The 16,749-nt window shown below is 42.6% G+C and overlaps 1 protein-coding gene across 2 annotated transcripts in view; it reads left to right on the top strand.

Annotated features, from left to right (window-relative positions):
• Positions 1–16,749, top strand: part of lama5 (laminin, alpha 5) — a 113,833-nt gene that overhangs the window by 52,191 nt on the left and 44,893 nt on the right. For both annotated transcript variants that reach the window (XM_085780927.1, XM_085780926.1), the window contains exons 7-21: positions 2,688–2,803; positions 7,768–7,886; positions 7,970–8,060; positions 8,150–8,284; positions 9,800–9,862; positions 10,460–10,600; positions 11,081–11,218; positions 12,121–12,255; positions 12,766–12,900; positions 14,392–14,529; positions 14,775–14,827; positions 14,935–15,034; positions 15,168–15,220; positions 16,309–16,414; positions 16,504–16,603. In XM_085780927.1, coding sequence (XP_085637053.1) covers positions 2,688–2,803; positions 7,768–7,886; positions 7,970–8,060; positions 8,150–8,284; positions 9,800–9,862; positions 10,460–10,600; positions 11,081–11,218; positions 12,121–12,255; positions 12,766–12,900; positions 14,392–14,529; positions 14,775–14,827; positions 14,935–15,034; positions 15,168–15,220; positions 16,309–16,414; positions 16,504–16,603 — 1,623 coding nt within the window. The remainder of the gene's footprint in view (positions 1–2,687; positions 2,804–7,767; positions 7,887–7,969; positions 8,061–8,149; positions 8,285–9,799; positions 9,863–10,459; positions 10,601–11,080; positions 11,219–12,120; positions 12,256–12,765; positions 12,901–14,391; positions 14,530–14,774; positions 14,828–14,934; positions 15,035–15,167; positions 15,221–16,308; positions 16,415–16,503; positions 16,604–16,749) is intronic.

Raw genomic sequence — 16,749 nt, 5'->3', positions numbered from 1 at the left:
TTGTAAATAGAACTTCGTAACTGATCAAGTCTGTAACATTATCGTCTGTTAAATGTCCGTTACCTCGCAACAGAAGGAGAGGCCGTCAAGCACCCAAGACACCGTTCAGAAGTGGCCTTGTTGTTCAGCAGCAGAAATACAATCAAAGAAAGAAAGTGACAGACAGAGAAGACATTTACATTACCGTTGTTTTTGTCAGTGGAGAACAGAAGTAAGACTGAGGGCAGACTCTGATGCGCGTGGCCAATGTTGGCAGCAGCTTCTCAGTGCTTTTGTGTGTTAGTGGAAGGACGGGTATGACTGAAGAGTGTGTGGATGGATAGTGTGTGAATGTGCTACAGTAGTGCGACCGACAGATACTGTTAGACATCCAGAGCTAAGCTTACTTTTATGACAAACACCTGTGAAGTGTGCTGGGCGAGCTCTGGTTTCAAGGCCGAGAAGAACCAGTCAAGACCGTGGCTGCACCTGGAGATGCCTATGTCGGGCTACGTGCTAACCCACACAAGCTAACAGTGCCAACACTGGTCCCAAGCAAACGTTTGCTCCTTCGTCAACAACATGGAGGTGAAGCCCAACTAAATGCGACCATATCGCGGAAAGCCGCGTCGCTCACATTGAGATTACATTGGGTCGCTTCACCTTCAGCCACATTCAGCTTCTAATGATTATCCTTCGCCTGCCAGTGCTTCTTACTTGCTGTGTATGAACTATCTTTTGGTGTTATGCTCCTCTCTTGTGCCCTACAGCACATTCTGATTGTTGATTATTTATATGCGCACACTGATATGTAAAAGTAAAAGTGACAAATATGGGACCTTTAAAGATGGAGCCAGGTCACTCAGCTGCTGTAAAGTGGACAAACAATAGCCTACTTACTGTAAGTGTAAAACAATTACTGATTTTGGCCAAATGGAAAAATTGAATTCAGCTGAATAGTCCTGTGAGCAACAAATAGTTTCAGTCTGCTTCAGTCAGGAAGCTGCTGGTGACTGAAACCGGGAAGTAGTGAATTTTGGATGGAAACGCTCCATTGAAAGTCACTTCCTAAAATACTTGTGCACAGCTGATCGCCAGGGAGGACAGAGATTCATGAAGGAGCGTGTGAATTAAGTTGAGTGTGTGTGTGTGTGTGTGTGTGTGTGTGTGTGTGTGTGTGTGTGTGTGTGTGTGTGTGTGTGTGTGTGTGTGTGTGTGTGTGTGTGTGTGTGTGTGTGTGTGTGTGTGTGAGAGAGAGAAAGAGAGAGAGGGCAAGCTTGACTGCATGAATGGATCGGATAGTGAATGTGAAAGCTGAAAACACAATCCGCCTGTGGAAACACAATACACAGACATTTTATCAGCACACAACACACCTCCCCACAGGAGAGCAGCCTCCACAGTCATCAGACTTATTTAAGTGGTTACAATATTTGAAACGTATTGTAATGAACCACATGATATCAAGCTCTGTGACCTGCATTGAATGGACACACACAACCCCCCACTCCAACTGCTTGAACTGGTCTTTGTAGACAAAACCCAGACTGAATCTGTCTCAAAAAGGCTTTCATGAGTTTTTCTGATTTGAAAACCGCACTTTGCCCATGTTATTTATTGGTGATCAGGCTGTTGATGTTCTCAAGTGAATAATCTTTAAAGTATATTTTTATGAAAAAAAGCAAAAATATGAAAATGGTTTATTGGTTTATTTACAAAATAACAATTCATATCTATATTTTATGCAAGAAAAGAGAGGGAGGACAAAGTCAGAGTTTAAAGGTCCCATACACTATAATGGAAGATGTCCATTTGTTTTTTAAAAGAGAAGCAGCTCTATAGATTGTATATTTATACTATGAAAGTATCAAGAACTCATTCCACACAGAAATGTACCTGGTCTATATACAGAAAGTACGCATTAAAATGAGCCATTACAACTTCTGTAACTTTGTGATGTCACAACACCTCAGTCAGCCTCAAACCTGTTGTTACCCCAGAGAGAAGCTGAGAGGAGATGGAAAACTACGCTGAGATGGTTTTTTGGTCCAAATATATCTTCTCATGGATCAACATTTAATTGTAAAACAACATGAAATAATACGCATTGAAACACAGCGAGTGTCATCTGCTTCAGTCAACTTCAGTTACAGGTTGAATCATGTGACCTTTTCTTGGAAAAGGATCGGAGTTCAATTATCTGTAAAAGGACGAGAGCCCCCCCCCCCCCCACTCTCTCGTGACTCCAGTCGTCTTTGTTTGTCTCTGTCTGAGCAGTGAAGAGGACGTGGACAGACGAGAGAACAGTGTTAAGAAGGTTTCTCTACCTCCGTGCTGTGTCTTGGCCTCACACTGCAGGCCGCAGGTTCACACACTAATCCGATTAAAGGCCCCGGTGAAGCAGTCAGCTGCTGCCGATGGAGGACAGAGATTAACCCTTTCAGTGTTACGGGGTCTATTTCCACTTTACTCCATACTCCACGTTCTTTCTTTCTTTGTCCTTTCTTAAGGCTAAGGGGGGAAATGTGAACTTTGGAGACAAGTTCAAATGATGTTTTACCCAAAACACAGTGGGCTGAGATAGGGACATACCACAGTCTTTTGTCTGTCTGCCCCTGTGTGTCTGCACAGATGTGTGTGTGTTGACTGTGTTTGGTGTCGTCTCTGTATCGTCTCTCATCTCTCATACCGTGTTTTTTTGTTTACAGGTTACAGTGCGACTGTCAGCACAACACCTGTGGCGTGTCTTGTGACCAGTGCTGCCCTGGCTACAAACAGTTACCATGGAAACCAGCCACAACCTACAGCGCCAACGAGTGTGAACGTGAGTTGTAAACCTGATGCTATACATATGACCTACACGAGCTTATATAGCCATACTCGTGCTTCACACACACACACACACACACACACACACACACACACACACACACACACACTCAGAGTTGAAGTCAGTGATCCGTGCAGAGGAATGTGTTTTCTTTCATGTGGCGGTTGGTTCCACTGTAATGAAATGAAGCTGCAGAGACTAATGTATAATGGTTGGTTGAATTATCACCTTGGTTTGAGTGGAAAAAAAGTGTTTGATTTCATCATCTTTATTTTCTCCGATTATTCTTTTGAGTCGGCCGGGTGAACGTGTGTTATCGGTTATATTTGCATGTGAGAGTCCCCTGTTATCAAAGCTGCAGTTATATTTAACAAGGGACAACACGTGTGTCACAATTGCAAGAGGGTCAGTAAAGGTCAACGCGATATGAAACCACAGCTCAGACAGACGCACGTTTGGTCGCCAGGCTGTTGTCAGTATTTAATTTGTAAAGCTGTGGTGGATTAATCACTCTGTTCACACTGAATTCCATCACCCAGATGCAACATGGATTAGATTGTTTGATTGATTTTCACACACGCACACATCATCATAAGAAATCTTACAAACATAGTGACATTACTACAGTGACTGGGTGTGTAAAAAAAAGGAAGCTACTTAAAGCTCATAGTAGGGGCGCAATTTCTCACAGATACAGACACACAAACACAACAGACATTACAGTAGATAACAACAACTTACTGTAGGACAGGCACACAACAGACATTCCCAGCATTCAGGCGCAACTTTGCGTGTGAGGAAAAAAACAACAGGTCAGGAGGACACAACAGTTAAAGGGATAGTTTAACATTTTGGCAAATTGGCCCATCGCCATAATCCCTATAGTCATAGCAGTAGGTTTGTTACCTTTAATTGTCGGTGCAAGCTATTTTTAGAATGGCAGAGCAGAGCCACAAGCTGCTCAGAGCTATGCTATGGAGGCTAATGGGATTTCTTTGTTTCCCTCATCAAACTCATCAAATACACAATCCAACAACTCCAAAACGCTCTGGTAGACAAGTTGTGACCTGCATATTCATCACGCTATGAGATAATAACGAAACATTACGAGACAGAGTTGTTTTCAAGGTAAATTCAGAGACTGCTTGCTGAAAAACTGCCCCCGATGGGAATGCGCGTCAGTGGTTTTGCATGAATTTACCTCTAAAATGACTCCGTCTCGCAACGTTCCGTTATTATCTCATAGCTCATGTTGAACTATCCCTTTATAGGGCAATGTCGATTAAAGGAAACACAGCAGTGGAACACCGAGTCACCAATCCACATACATGACTTGGTCAATTAAACATACATTGACAGTGTTTCTTTAGGTATTTCATAAAGATTGAATTGTGCCGTGACATTTTTAGATCATCGAGCTCGTTCCAAATCTGCGGTCCTCTACACACGACACTGAAACTGGTGCATTTTAGCTTTCATCTTTTTCCTGTGATAAGGTGTTTGTTTCTGGTGTTGTAGGTGTGCGAATGTAAACAGATTGGAATAAGGTCACGTAATTTATGATTGAGTTTGTGCACATTGTTTGAATGTGAAAACTTTATGATCTGGACTGCACAAATTTGAGCTACAGCATCACATCCTGAGGGATGACGTCATGCTCAGCCTGTGGAAACTAAACGGGAGACTTTTGTTTTCTACGACTTCGCTGCTGCAATGCTGCGCTTTGATTTGTAGCATCCCTTTTTTAACTCATATGAATCCATCAGTTTTTTGACAATTGCAGCATTAATCTTCTCATTAATAAGACTCAGTTTCATACATATCTGGGCTACTTTAGAGGGGCCCAGAAGATCCAAGAAGATCTGATCTGAACTCTGCAAAAGCATCATGGGAGCTGTAGTCAAACGTCTTGTAATGACGGAGAGTTTGTAAAAGAAAACCTCTGAGAAAATCTCTAACCTGGTGCTCTTGCTCTATCTCTCGGTGCCCCCATGTCCCTGGTGTCTCCAGATTCTTCTTGTTTATCTTACAAGAAAAAAAAAAAAAAGGGGCAGCGTGGCTCAGGTCTGAGAAAAACAGTCTATCAGACCGGAGTCAGAGCTGCAGGATAAGGAGCGCTGGTTTATTCAGCTGGCACCTCTCAGGCGCTGAGGTGCAGATAAGAAGAGTGAAAAAAGTCCAACTGAGTCAGAGGCTGGTCTGGGATCTGTGCATCACCAGAGCAGCGTCGTCCTGTTTGGACAGCGTGGAGGTTAAATGGTCCGACTCCGTCAGACTCATGTTTCTCTACTTGTGTCATCAAAGGCATCAACATGTTCTTTGTTTTCTTCTGCCACTTCTACTTGTATTTCTTTGAACCACTTCTTCATCTTCTGCAATACTTACTTATCTACTACTTATTTTACTTTTTCTACAACTTCTTCCTCTACTACAACTTCTTCTCTTATTCTTTTTCAACTACATCTACTAGCTCTACTTCTACTTCTACTCCTACTTATTCTTCTCATTCTACTTCTACTTCCTCTTCTTCAAGTACTTCCTCTTCTTCTATTCATTTTTTATTTTTATTTTTATTTTTTTTTTCTATTTTATTTTATTTTATCTTTTTAATTTTTAATGTTTATTTAACAGGGACGATACATACAACATTGCCACAAAGAATGAAAAATGCGATGCATACAAGACGTCTAGCTTCAGCTAATTTGCAGTCTTTGTCCCTGGTCAGGCTACAGAAGGATAAAAGATACTGAATACAATAAGTGCAATAATACAAATACAGTGATTAACACAGTGAATAGTTATCATGTATAAATAAACACAGCTACAAAATTTTGATTAAGGAATTGCACAAATTAAATACATTAAACATTAGTAAAATGCTGTATTGACAGTGACTTGAGAGAAGTTCATGTTCTAATCTAATAGTTGTTTTACTTGCATTTGTACTACTACTTCTACTTCTTCTCTATGTCTTCTACTTCTTCTTTTTCTGCCTCCTCTACTTCTTCATCTTCTTCTTCTTCTTCTTCTTCTTCTTCTTCTTCTTCTTCTTCTTCTTCTTCTTCTTCTTCTTCTTCTTCTTCTTCTTCAATAATTCTTTGTATTTGCCAGGAGTTAAGTTCGTCCTTCCTGTAATGAACATTTGAACATCTGCTTTCATAGAAAAAAAGCTAATGACACGTGAAGTGAAGCTGATTATATGTTGAAACAGAGGAGAAACCAGATGCTCCTCAGCAAAAAAAAGAAAAGAAAAAAAAACACAGTTGTAGGATTCACTGCAACGTAATATCACACATTATGTCACATTCTAAACACAGTTTTATATTTCATAGCGTTGGTTCATAAAAAGGCTTTTATGTCCAAGACATGTTGTTTTCTTAACCGTTTGAACAGGAACCTTCTAATAATAGCTCTCATCATGTCACAACAAGCACATGGATGAATAAACCTGAAAGATGTGGCAGCAGGTTTTTAAAATAGACCAAAGCGTCTGATAACTGACTTTCATCATGTGATGATGATGATGTGTCTGGTTGTGTTAATAACAGCTTCTCTCGTTTTTTTGATAAGGGTAGAAACATAGAGAACATGACCCTCAGTGCAGTAAACTGTATAATCTCACACCAGAAGTGACTGATCTCGTCTGAAGATGTTTTACAAAGTCCTCTGGTCTTTGAACACGTCTGTCTGCTGCTGTGTGTGAAGAACTAACGGCTCGCTGTGTTTCTTGTCGTCTTTTCTTCCTCCTGCTTCTTGTCTTGTGGCTCGCTGCAGATTTGACCTCCCAGGTGAATGTTTATGAATGTGAGAGACGTGTGTGTGTGTGTGTGTGTGTGTGTGTGTGTGTGTGTGCGCTGTGAGCATCTGTGTTGTTTCTTTTCTTTTTTTTATCCACCTGCTCAGATTGGTTGTTTATTTCATGATGTCATTCACAATTTGCTTTGATTGTCCTTTGATTACTACTTTTATCTACTATCATTTTGAATAAAAAACAAATACAGACATTTTACAGAGAATTAAAAAAAAACATTTGTGAAAATCAACATTAAGTGGACTAATAAACAAAGTCCTAAAAATGTGAATGATATATAAATTCAATATGAACTAAGTGCAAAATGTGACCTTTGTCATTAAAATGCTGTCAGTCAACATTTTGGCAAATTGGCCGAATGCCATAATCCCAATAGTCAGGAGGAGTAGGTTCATTACCTTTATTTGGTGGTGCAAGCTATTTTTAGAACAGCGGAGCAGAGCCGCGAGCTGCTCAGAGCTACACTACGGAGGCTCATGGGATTTCTTGGTTTCCCTCATCAAACTCATCAAATACACAATCCAACAACTCCACAACGCTCTGGTGGACAAGTTGTGACCTGCACATTCACCACGCTATGAGATAATAATGTAACATTATGAGACAGAGTTGTTTCAGAGGTAAATTCATGCAAAACCACTGATGTGCGTTCCCGCCGGGGGCAGTTTTTCAGCAAGCAGTCTCTGCATTTGCCTCCAAAACAACTCTGTCTGGTAACGTTCCGTTATTATCTCATAGCGTGGTGAATGTGCTGGTCACAACTTGTCCACCAGAGCGTTTTGGAGTTGTTGGATTGTGTATTTGATGAGTTTGATGATGGAAACCAAGAAATCCCATTAGCCTCCGTAGCGTAGCTCTGAGCAGCTCACGGCTCTGCTCCGCCGTTCTAAAAATAGCTTGCACCGACAATTAAAGGTAACGAACGAACGAGGGATTATGGCAGTGGGCCAATTTGTCAGAATGTTGAACTATCCCTTTAAGCCTTTTCTGGAACTGACCTCAACATAAGTTCAGCTCATTGTCAGCTAGTTGTGAGTTTTTTGTGTTTTGTCTCATCTACAGAAAATAAAAAGATTCTTTCAGATATTTTAAATCCAACTCCCTGACCTTGAGTCTGTTTTACATTGGGACTGTGTTTGTGTTGCAGCTTGTAACTGTCACCGTCACTCGTTTGACTGTTACTACGACCCCGAGGTGGAGCAGAGGAGAGGCAGCGTCGACGTGCACGGACACCACAGAGGAGGCGGAGTCTGCCTCAACTGTCAGGTAACTAGTTAAACCCACCCGAGGTTTGTTGCTGTTTCCCGGTCACGATGCTGCGGTAACTTACTGAACTTTCCGCTCCTCAGCATCACACCACCGGAGTCAACTGTGAGCGCTGCATCCCCACCTACTACAAGTCACCCGACCACCCCCTCGAATCCCCGCTGGCCTGCTCGCGTGAGTAAAAGACACGTACAGACAAGACGCAGAACTGTGAGCAGAGACAAAGTATCCACCTTTCTCCTCCTCTCTCCGCCTCCCTGCAGCCTGCGACTGTCAGTCAGAGTTTACAGATGGAACCTGTGAGGATCTGACCGGTCGCTGCTTCTGCAAACCAAACTACAGCGGGGAGAACTGTGACGCCTGCGCCAGCGGCTTCATCAACTTCCCCGCCTGTTACCGTGAGTTAGACTGACAGAAACAGCTCCGAGGATAAGGACACCACTTAATAATGCTCTCTAGAGTTCTCATTAGTTTTAAGAAATACTAGGTGTGTTCCAGGGTGTTAGCACTGGGTCAAAGCCACAACACATTGAGGGACACCATACTAAGTTCAATTACATTTATTTAGACCAGGGGTCTCCAGCCTTTTTTCCTCTAAGAGCTACTTTTACAAAATGAAAATGGCAGAGAGCAACTCATGTTTTGTAACATTAATTATTAATTAATTTTAACACAAACTGTGTTTCTCACTCTTCATGAAAATAGTATGTTTTTAGCCTCTATCATCCTGACAACTGAAATGATTACTTTCAGGTTTTGTCCCTCCTCTATTAAGTATGAAAGGAAGCTGAAAATCATAGGTCTGTTCTGTTGATAGAAGTCAGAGGTCCTGAAATGTGTTTCTCTTCTATAATGCACATTCTACATCTGGGGGCTGAGCTACGTGGAACAGTAGGGGAGAAACAGCTGGACAGGGAACCGGGATTTGACACAACACCGACAAACAGAGCCGGGTAGCATGTCGCTGTAGGAGAAGGATCCAAGTTTTCAAATTTGAACACAAGAACACGAACAACAGCTGGGATCCTGGGCCAGGGAGTTGGGGGAGAACCCACTTATACAGGCCGAGCCCACAGCATCATGCAGGTCCCCTCAATCAGGCCTCAGGAAACTGCACCTTAAACACAGGGACAGAGCAGACACACACGCAAAACAATAAAAAAAAAATACAATGACGCATAACACAGGGGGAAAAAAGAGGTAGGGAAGAAATGCGGGAAGGAAAGAAGAAAAAAAAGGAAAACGAAAAAAGAAAAGGGAGGAGAAAAAATTTAAGAGAGAGGAAGGAAAAAAATCGAATAGCACTAGAGCTTTGACTGTGAACCCTATAGGGAAACACATATGTGTGTATAAATGCATTATATGTATGTAGGATCAACTTTTGAGTATGTGTGTAGTGTGTGTGTGTGTGTGTGTGTGTGTGTGTGTGTGTGTGTGTGTTCTGGGTGTGTTGGGGGGAGGGTTTTGAAAGTGGAGGGGGGAAGAGCGCAGGTTCTTTTTCCATGTAAGAAAATAAGTAATCAACCTTCAAGAAAACAGTAAGTAACAATAAGAAGTGGAGATTAGGTGAAACATATTTATTACTACCACTTCTTCTTTTTATCTGTCAGTGTCTGCCTGATGGTTGTTGTTATTAGGAATATCATTACTCATTTAAACCAGCACCTCTCTGTATCCATTTAGCTGCTTCAAACCCTGAAGTTTATGTTGCTCTATGATAAAATGTGTTTGTATTACCCCGCCACTGACCTGCTGAGCTATGAAATGATTCATGTACTGTATTGAAGGAAGTACTGTTGGCACTTGCTCAATAGAATAAAAATATTTAAGAAAAAAAGAAAGAGGAGCTGCTTTAGCTTCGATTCCAATCAGTTGTTTTCTGTCCTCTGATCTGATTTCTCTCTCTCCACCAGCCATCCCCACCTACCCAACCAACAACAACAACGGCGAGGCCAAGCCGGCCGGAGAGATCATCAGTAAGACCTGACACTGAGTCTCTCTGTACATGTCCTAATGCATGTGTGTGTTGAGCTCTGATCTCTGCAGGGAGTTTACAGTTCATCTTATCAGTCAATTTGTTAGAAGGAAACAGTTCACAGTCCATGAATGAAAATCACATTCGCATTATAAAATAATGGCGTTGCTAACTGCGCAACTTTTTTTTTTTTTTTTACAGCAATGAATAATCAAAAAAGTGACTTACTGTATAACGGCGTTACCATTATTGACAATAAAATGCGCCGTTACTTGACTGAAGAAGTCCCGTCACAAAATAATACACACGTTAAAGTGTACGTTAAAATTAAGTGTACGTTAAAGTGTACGACGTGGAGCTCTCCTGTGTAGAGGAATACTGAATGAGTTGGTTAGTTCCAGATAAACGGGAGGTTAGGGTTATGGTTAGGGGGTTAGGGGGGCGAGTTCAAGTGTATATTTGAGCATTTTATTTAAAAAAGTAATGAAATAGTTACTTTTCCTGGTAATTAGTTACTTTTATAATCACACAGGGAGTTTTCTAGTTTGCGTTTCATAAAATGAACTCTTCAGACTGAGTGTGTGACGTCTCTCTGCAGACTGTGAGTGCAGTGCAGCTGGGACCGTGGACAACTCGTGCAGGCCGGACCCCCGGACTCGAACCTGTGTCTGTAAGCCAGGCTTCACTGGCGACCACTGTGACACCTGCGCTCCAGGTTTCCATGGACTCAACTGTCAAGGTGAGAGATGGAGAGATGAGTGGACAAAGCACCAGAGCAATGACTAATGATGATCAGTGTATTAATGTATTTACTTCATTGTTGTTATATTTCATCATTTCCTGCTAAGGTTTACAGTAGGGTCAGCTGCTACTGAGTCATCTCTTTGACTCATGTCCAGTTTGTTCGAATGCAGAATTTACAGCTATTTTAGTCTGAAAGATTGTCGACTATTTATTTGACATGTGAACACACACAAATACAAATAGACAAATTCCAGGCGCCAAAGATTCCAGGCGCTTTATTTGTCACTTTGTTTATTTATGCTGTTAGTTTGCCACCCAGGAGTGACCCACACACACACACACACACACACACACACACACACACACACACACACACACACATTCCACATAGACGTGTTAGTTGCTGTAAATAGTTTCACTTGTTTCAGTCAGTGCGGCTGTTAACATGTGTGTTTGTTTGTGTGTGTCCATCCAGCCTGTCAGTGCTCGGGTCCTGGCTGTCTGGAGGGGTCATGTGACTTGGTGACTGGTCACAGTGTGTGTCGGAGTGGTTTCCAGGGTTACCAGTGCGAACAGTGTGCACCAGGCTACTTCAACTATCCACTCTGCCAGTGTGAGTCAGCTGTGGCTGTGACCAACCACATGACCACTTCCAGTTGTTCTAACCCCATAGTGTCATAAGGATCTGGTTCCTCTGTCCTTACACTTGCATCACTTAAAGGGATAGTTCAGCATTTTGGCAAATTGGCCCATTGCCATAATCCCTGTAGTCACAGGAGTAGGTTCATTACCTTTAATCATCTGTGCATGTTGTTTTGAGATCAGCGGGGCAGAGACGTGAGCTGCTCAGTGAACACAATGGAGGTGAATGGTACAGGTCCCGTTTCCCTCATCAAACTCATCAAATACACAATCCAACAACTCCACAACGCTCTTGTTGAGAAGTTGTGACCTGCACATTCACCACGCTATGAAATAATAATGTAACATAACGAGACAGAGTTGTTTTCGAGGCAAATGCAGCCGGAACTACATTCCAGACACGACTGCTGGGTGGAGTGATTTCAAAAGCGCAAGTAGTTCTGAGTATTTGCGTCATGTGTCGTAATATTACATAATTATAAATTTTTTCATAGTGTGGCGAATGTGCAGGTCACAAGTTGTCCAAGAGTGCCGTGTGGAGTTGTTGGATTGTGTATTTGATGAGTTTGATGAGGGACAGGGGACCTGTACCATTCACTTCCACTGTGTTCCCTGATCAGCTCACGTCTCTGCCCCGCTGATCTCAAAACAACATGCACAGATAATTAAAGGTAGTGAACCTACTGCTATGACTATAGGGATTATGGCAATAGGTGAATTTGCCAAAATGTTGAACTATCCCTTTAATATAGATATTGGAATGTAAAACTGCATCAGCTGTGGTTGAGGATTTCTTTCATTCATCCCTGGTGTCAAGATAATCAAGAATGCTTAATGTGTAAGTGAAATCTAACTCTCTCTCTCTCCCTGCAGTATGTGGCTGCAGTTCAGTTGGCTCTCTACCTGAGGTTTGCGATGTCTCTGGTCACTGCCTGTGCAAACCAGAGTTTCAGGGACCTCGATGTGAACAGTGCAGATCTGGATTCCATTCCTACCCCAACTGTCAAGGTACACACACACACACACACACACACACACAAACAGAAACTTGCAGAGAAAGTGATATTTCATGCATCTGTTCCTGCTGATCCCCACGTACTGTAATGAAAAGAGAAACTCCAATATCCTGGTGGAATGCCCACATGTGGACTCACGTGGCCAGACACACATGTTAACAGTTAACTTAACACACCTGCTTATGAAGTGTTATATTGCCTTGTTAAGTTTTATGATTGTTAAAGTCTCTTCAGAATGAATGAATGCAGAGCACTAGATTCTCCTGTAGTGTGTTTTCTGACCACACCGAGTCAATATTCTGACGCCGAGTCTGAACGACACAGTTTATGAAAAGTGTAATAATAACACAGCCTGGATCATTAGTCTGTTGGCACCGCACAGCGAGGAGTCAAACTAAACACAGATGCTTCAAGCGATCCGAACTTCCTCCACTTCCGATCAGAAAACAGTGCGCTGCCTCAGAGTGTTGACGGTGACGGTGTGTCTTGTTGTTGTTGTCAGTGTGCTCCTGTGATCCTCGCACCGCGATCGACTCCAGCTGCAGCGCCTCGGGTCACTGCCACTGCCGGCCCAACTACAGCGGAGTGTCATGTGACCAGTGTGCTCCTGGTTACTACGGTTACCCGAGCTGCACACGTAAGTCCTGCTGACCCCGTTGTGTCTCAAAAAGCCAAACTGTGTGGAGAGAATACACTGCTAGATACACTGCTTTTAATACTTGATGTTTACTGACAGCAGAGGTGGGAAGTAACTAAGTACATTTAGTGGGGCCAGTATTTGATGATGTCCCATAGGGATAGTTCAACATTTTGGCAAATTGGCCCATTGCCATAATCCCTATAGTTTTAGGAGTAGGTTCGTTACCTTTAAACCAACACTAGGGAACTTTTCAACCTTCATATAATATTTTCATAACTTTTGTGATGGTACATGGACTTACAACAGGTTGAATGACACCTCTGTCATGGCCTGAGGGGGTCTGTATCATTATGGTCTGTATCGCCTTCACTGGCACTAAGCAGCTTTGAGGAGCATGGTAGGACACCGGCTCTCACTTAAGTTTCACTTTCACTTTCGTGAATCACAACGAGGAGGGAGCAGCAATGCGGCACCTTTCCGTCGGATTGTGTATGTGTGTTTACTGTGAAATGATCCACTGGTAACAGAAACTTAGTTTGGACGTCTTCTGTTAATTTCCATGCACCGGGAGATCAGATGTTTACGGCGCTACGCGCTAGTGCTCATGGGAAATGGAGTCTTCCTTCAGGCAAAACACTACCGCTTTGGGCCACTGGCACCGCCAAACTCAACCAATATTGAAAGTTCTTTAGTACTGCTTTAATTGTCGGTGCAAGCTATTCTTAGAATGGTGGAGCAGAGCCGCCAGCCGCTCTGAGCTACGCTACGGAGGCTCATGGGATTTCTTGGTTTCACTCAAACTCATCAGATACACAATCCAACAACTCCAAAACGCTCTGGTGGACAAGTTGTGACCTGCACATTCACCACGCTATGAGATAATAACGGAACATTATGAGACAGAGTTGTTTTCGAGACAAATGCAGAGACTGCTTGCCGAAAAACTGCCTCCAACGGGAATGCGCATCAGCAGTTTTGCAAGAATTTACCTTGAAAACAAAAATAGCTTACATCGACAATTAAAGGTAACGAACCTGGTACTCCTAAAACTATAGGGATTATGGCAATGGGCCAATTTGCCAAAATGTTGAACTATCCCTTAAAAAATATATATATATAAACACAAAGATTTTATTATTGTACATTGTATTGTACAATAATATAAAAGATTGCAAAAATACAACAATAAAATGATATAATAAAATACACCTGACACATACAATAACATATAAGTTAAAAAAATATATATATAATAAATAAGGCATTACACTTGATTTATAGATGTGTATTATTGAGTCATTAGTGTTATTATCCTGAAACAGAACTTTTTTATATTATTAATAAAAATATGTAAATATGTCAGTCTATTATTGATGTGGAGTTGATGAAGTGTGTGTGTGTGTGTGTGTGTGTGTGTGTGTGTGTGTGTGTGTGTGTGTGTGTGTGTGTGTGTGTGTGTGTGTGTGTGTGTGTGTGTGTGTGTTGCAGCCTGCCAATGTTCTGCAGACGGCTCTCATTACTCCAGCTGTGACCAGGTGACGGGACAGTGTGTGTGTCGGCCCAATGTAGTGGGACTCAAGTGTGACAGCTGTGCACACGGCTCCTACGGCTTCCCCAACTGCCAAGGTACACACACACACACACACACATATACACACACATAATAGAAGTCAGGTGGGACAGCTAATCACACAGTCACACACATACAGGTTTTAAATGAACCACGGACATTTTATCATCATGTCCAGGCAGACAGAGTGTGTTATTTAAGTCAGTGTTGAATAAATCTGAATGTTAAACATGCCAAGAAGTGACACATCAGTTTTCTAACCAGCTGAGTCATGGTTTTTGTTTTTCCCTCTTGTGTGAAGCTGGAAGCTGTCACCCTGCCGGCTCTGTTCAGTACGGGCCGCAGCCATCGGTGGTGAGTGATCGTTAATGAGACACAATGAAACACAGACACAGGATTTCAAATCAGATATTCACCGTCAAACTGAACTCATTGGTCGACTTGCTGTGTCCGTCACTCAGGGTCAGTGTGAGTGTCGTCGTCATGCGGAGGGTCCGGCCTGCGACAGATGTAAACCTCTGTACTGGAACCTCTCTCCTGACACTCCTGAGGGATGCTCCAGTGAGATATACTACACACACACTGTCACACACACGACCACATAATGTCTCACCAGAGTAAAAGAGCTCAGAAATGAAGTAACGTGTTATGTGTGTGTGTGTGTGTGTGTGTGTGTGTCTGCCTCCTCCTGCAGACTGTGAGTGCCACATTGCAGGGACTCTGAGTGGAGTCGCAGAGTGCGCACAGGTGAGTTTCCTCTTAACTGTACTGCACTTCCTGTCAGTGTGATGACCAGGGCTAGCCTGACCCCAAATAGTTGACCAAGCATCAGTCGACCAAAAAGTCATTAGTCGACCAAAATTTAATTGGTCGATTGGTCGCAGGAAAACAAAACAGACATTTGGAGCTGTGTCTTGTCAAGTCAAAATCAATATGACTTAACTGTATATGAAAGGCTATAGGGCTTTTAATTTGAAGGGCCAGATACAGGAAGTCGTAACACTCACTCGCTGTCAGTTTTTTTTTTTTTTTCATGGTGCGACAGGTCCCTTTTTTTTTTGTCAAAAGCAACTCTTTCAGACGTTTCTGGTTTGGAGACTCCGACGTGAAAGCACGCATCACTGCTGGGTCGATTAGTCGACTAATTGACCTAAATGACTACTAAAATCTTTGGTCAGGGGAAGCCCTAATGAGGACTTCAAGTCCTGTAAGAAAAGTCTCTTGGTTTCATTCTGACAACATACCTGACAGTTGAAAAATATTAATTATTAAGTGAAGTGCATGTAAACGCGTTTGTCCGACTAATACTGGACTTCTCCAAATCTGACTAAAACACCCAGTTGATGCGACTGGGAACTGGTTTTCTTCTGCATTTAAACACCTTTATCTGACTGAAACTGGACAATGCATGTACGCATGCTTCACAACAGTAGAGACGACACAAAGTGAAGCAAAGAAGCCGCCTGAACCTGGCAAAAAAAAAGCACCTGTACTGATGCATCAGTGCTGATTCAGTGTATTTCACACAGGGCAACCAAGCCCGTGGTCGACCCCAGTCATTTGTATATTTTCAGCCTGGACCTGGACCGCCGCATCCGGTCGGGAACCTTAGTTAGGTGTTATTATTTTCAGTTTTTTACTATGTGACAGTAAAGTCAACTGGGCAGGGTCTGTATTAACCTGCTGAAACGATGCAAATCGCCATCAGTTATTCAATTTTCTCTGTTGTATTTATACTGGGACAAGGACAGAACGCTCAAATCAAGATGTGAGCAGAGCTCCACTTAGCTGTGCATTGTAAACGTACTGAGTGACGTGTTTGTTGTGCCTGACAGGAAACTGGCCAGTGTCACTGTAAGCCCAACGCCTGCAGCGGGACCTGCTCCACCTGTAAGGACGGATACTACAACCTGCAGGAGCAGAGCTACTTTGGCTGCCAGGGTGAGTGCTCATCAGCTGTGATGCTGCTCTCTTTTATTTGTTAACGTGACGCTCATGCGTATGTTTTTGGATTTTTTTTGTGCGTTCAGGTTGCCAGTGCGACATCGGGGGCGCGGCGGGTCAGTCCTGCGGGGAGAGGAACGGCCGCTGTCGCTGCAGACCCAACGTGGAGGGAGCCAAGTGTAACCTGTGAGTTCTACCAGCAGCATCTCTTAAACATCAGTGCATGGGCACGGTGATATTTAGTCAAATTCTACTTTGTTTTTCACATCAAAGGTTGTGGATTTTAAAAGTAAGACTACATTTCCCATAGTTCAATTTTACTATAGAGACTC

This window comes from Trachurus japonicus, chromosome 7 (assembly GCF_045865225.1).
Source record: "Trachurus japonicus isolate A0001 chromosome 7, Traja_1.0".
NCBI lineage: Eukaryota > Metazoa > Chordata > Actinopteri > Carangiformes > Carangidae > Trachurus > Trachurus japonicus.
The sequence above is the reverse complement of the archived record's forward strand: the minus strand, read 5'-3'. Positions and strand labels throughout refer to the sequence as shown.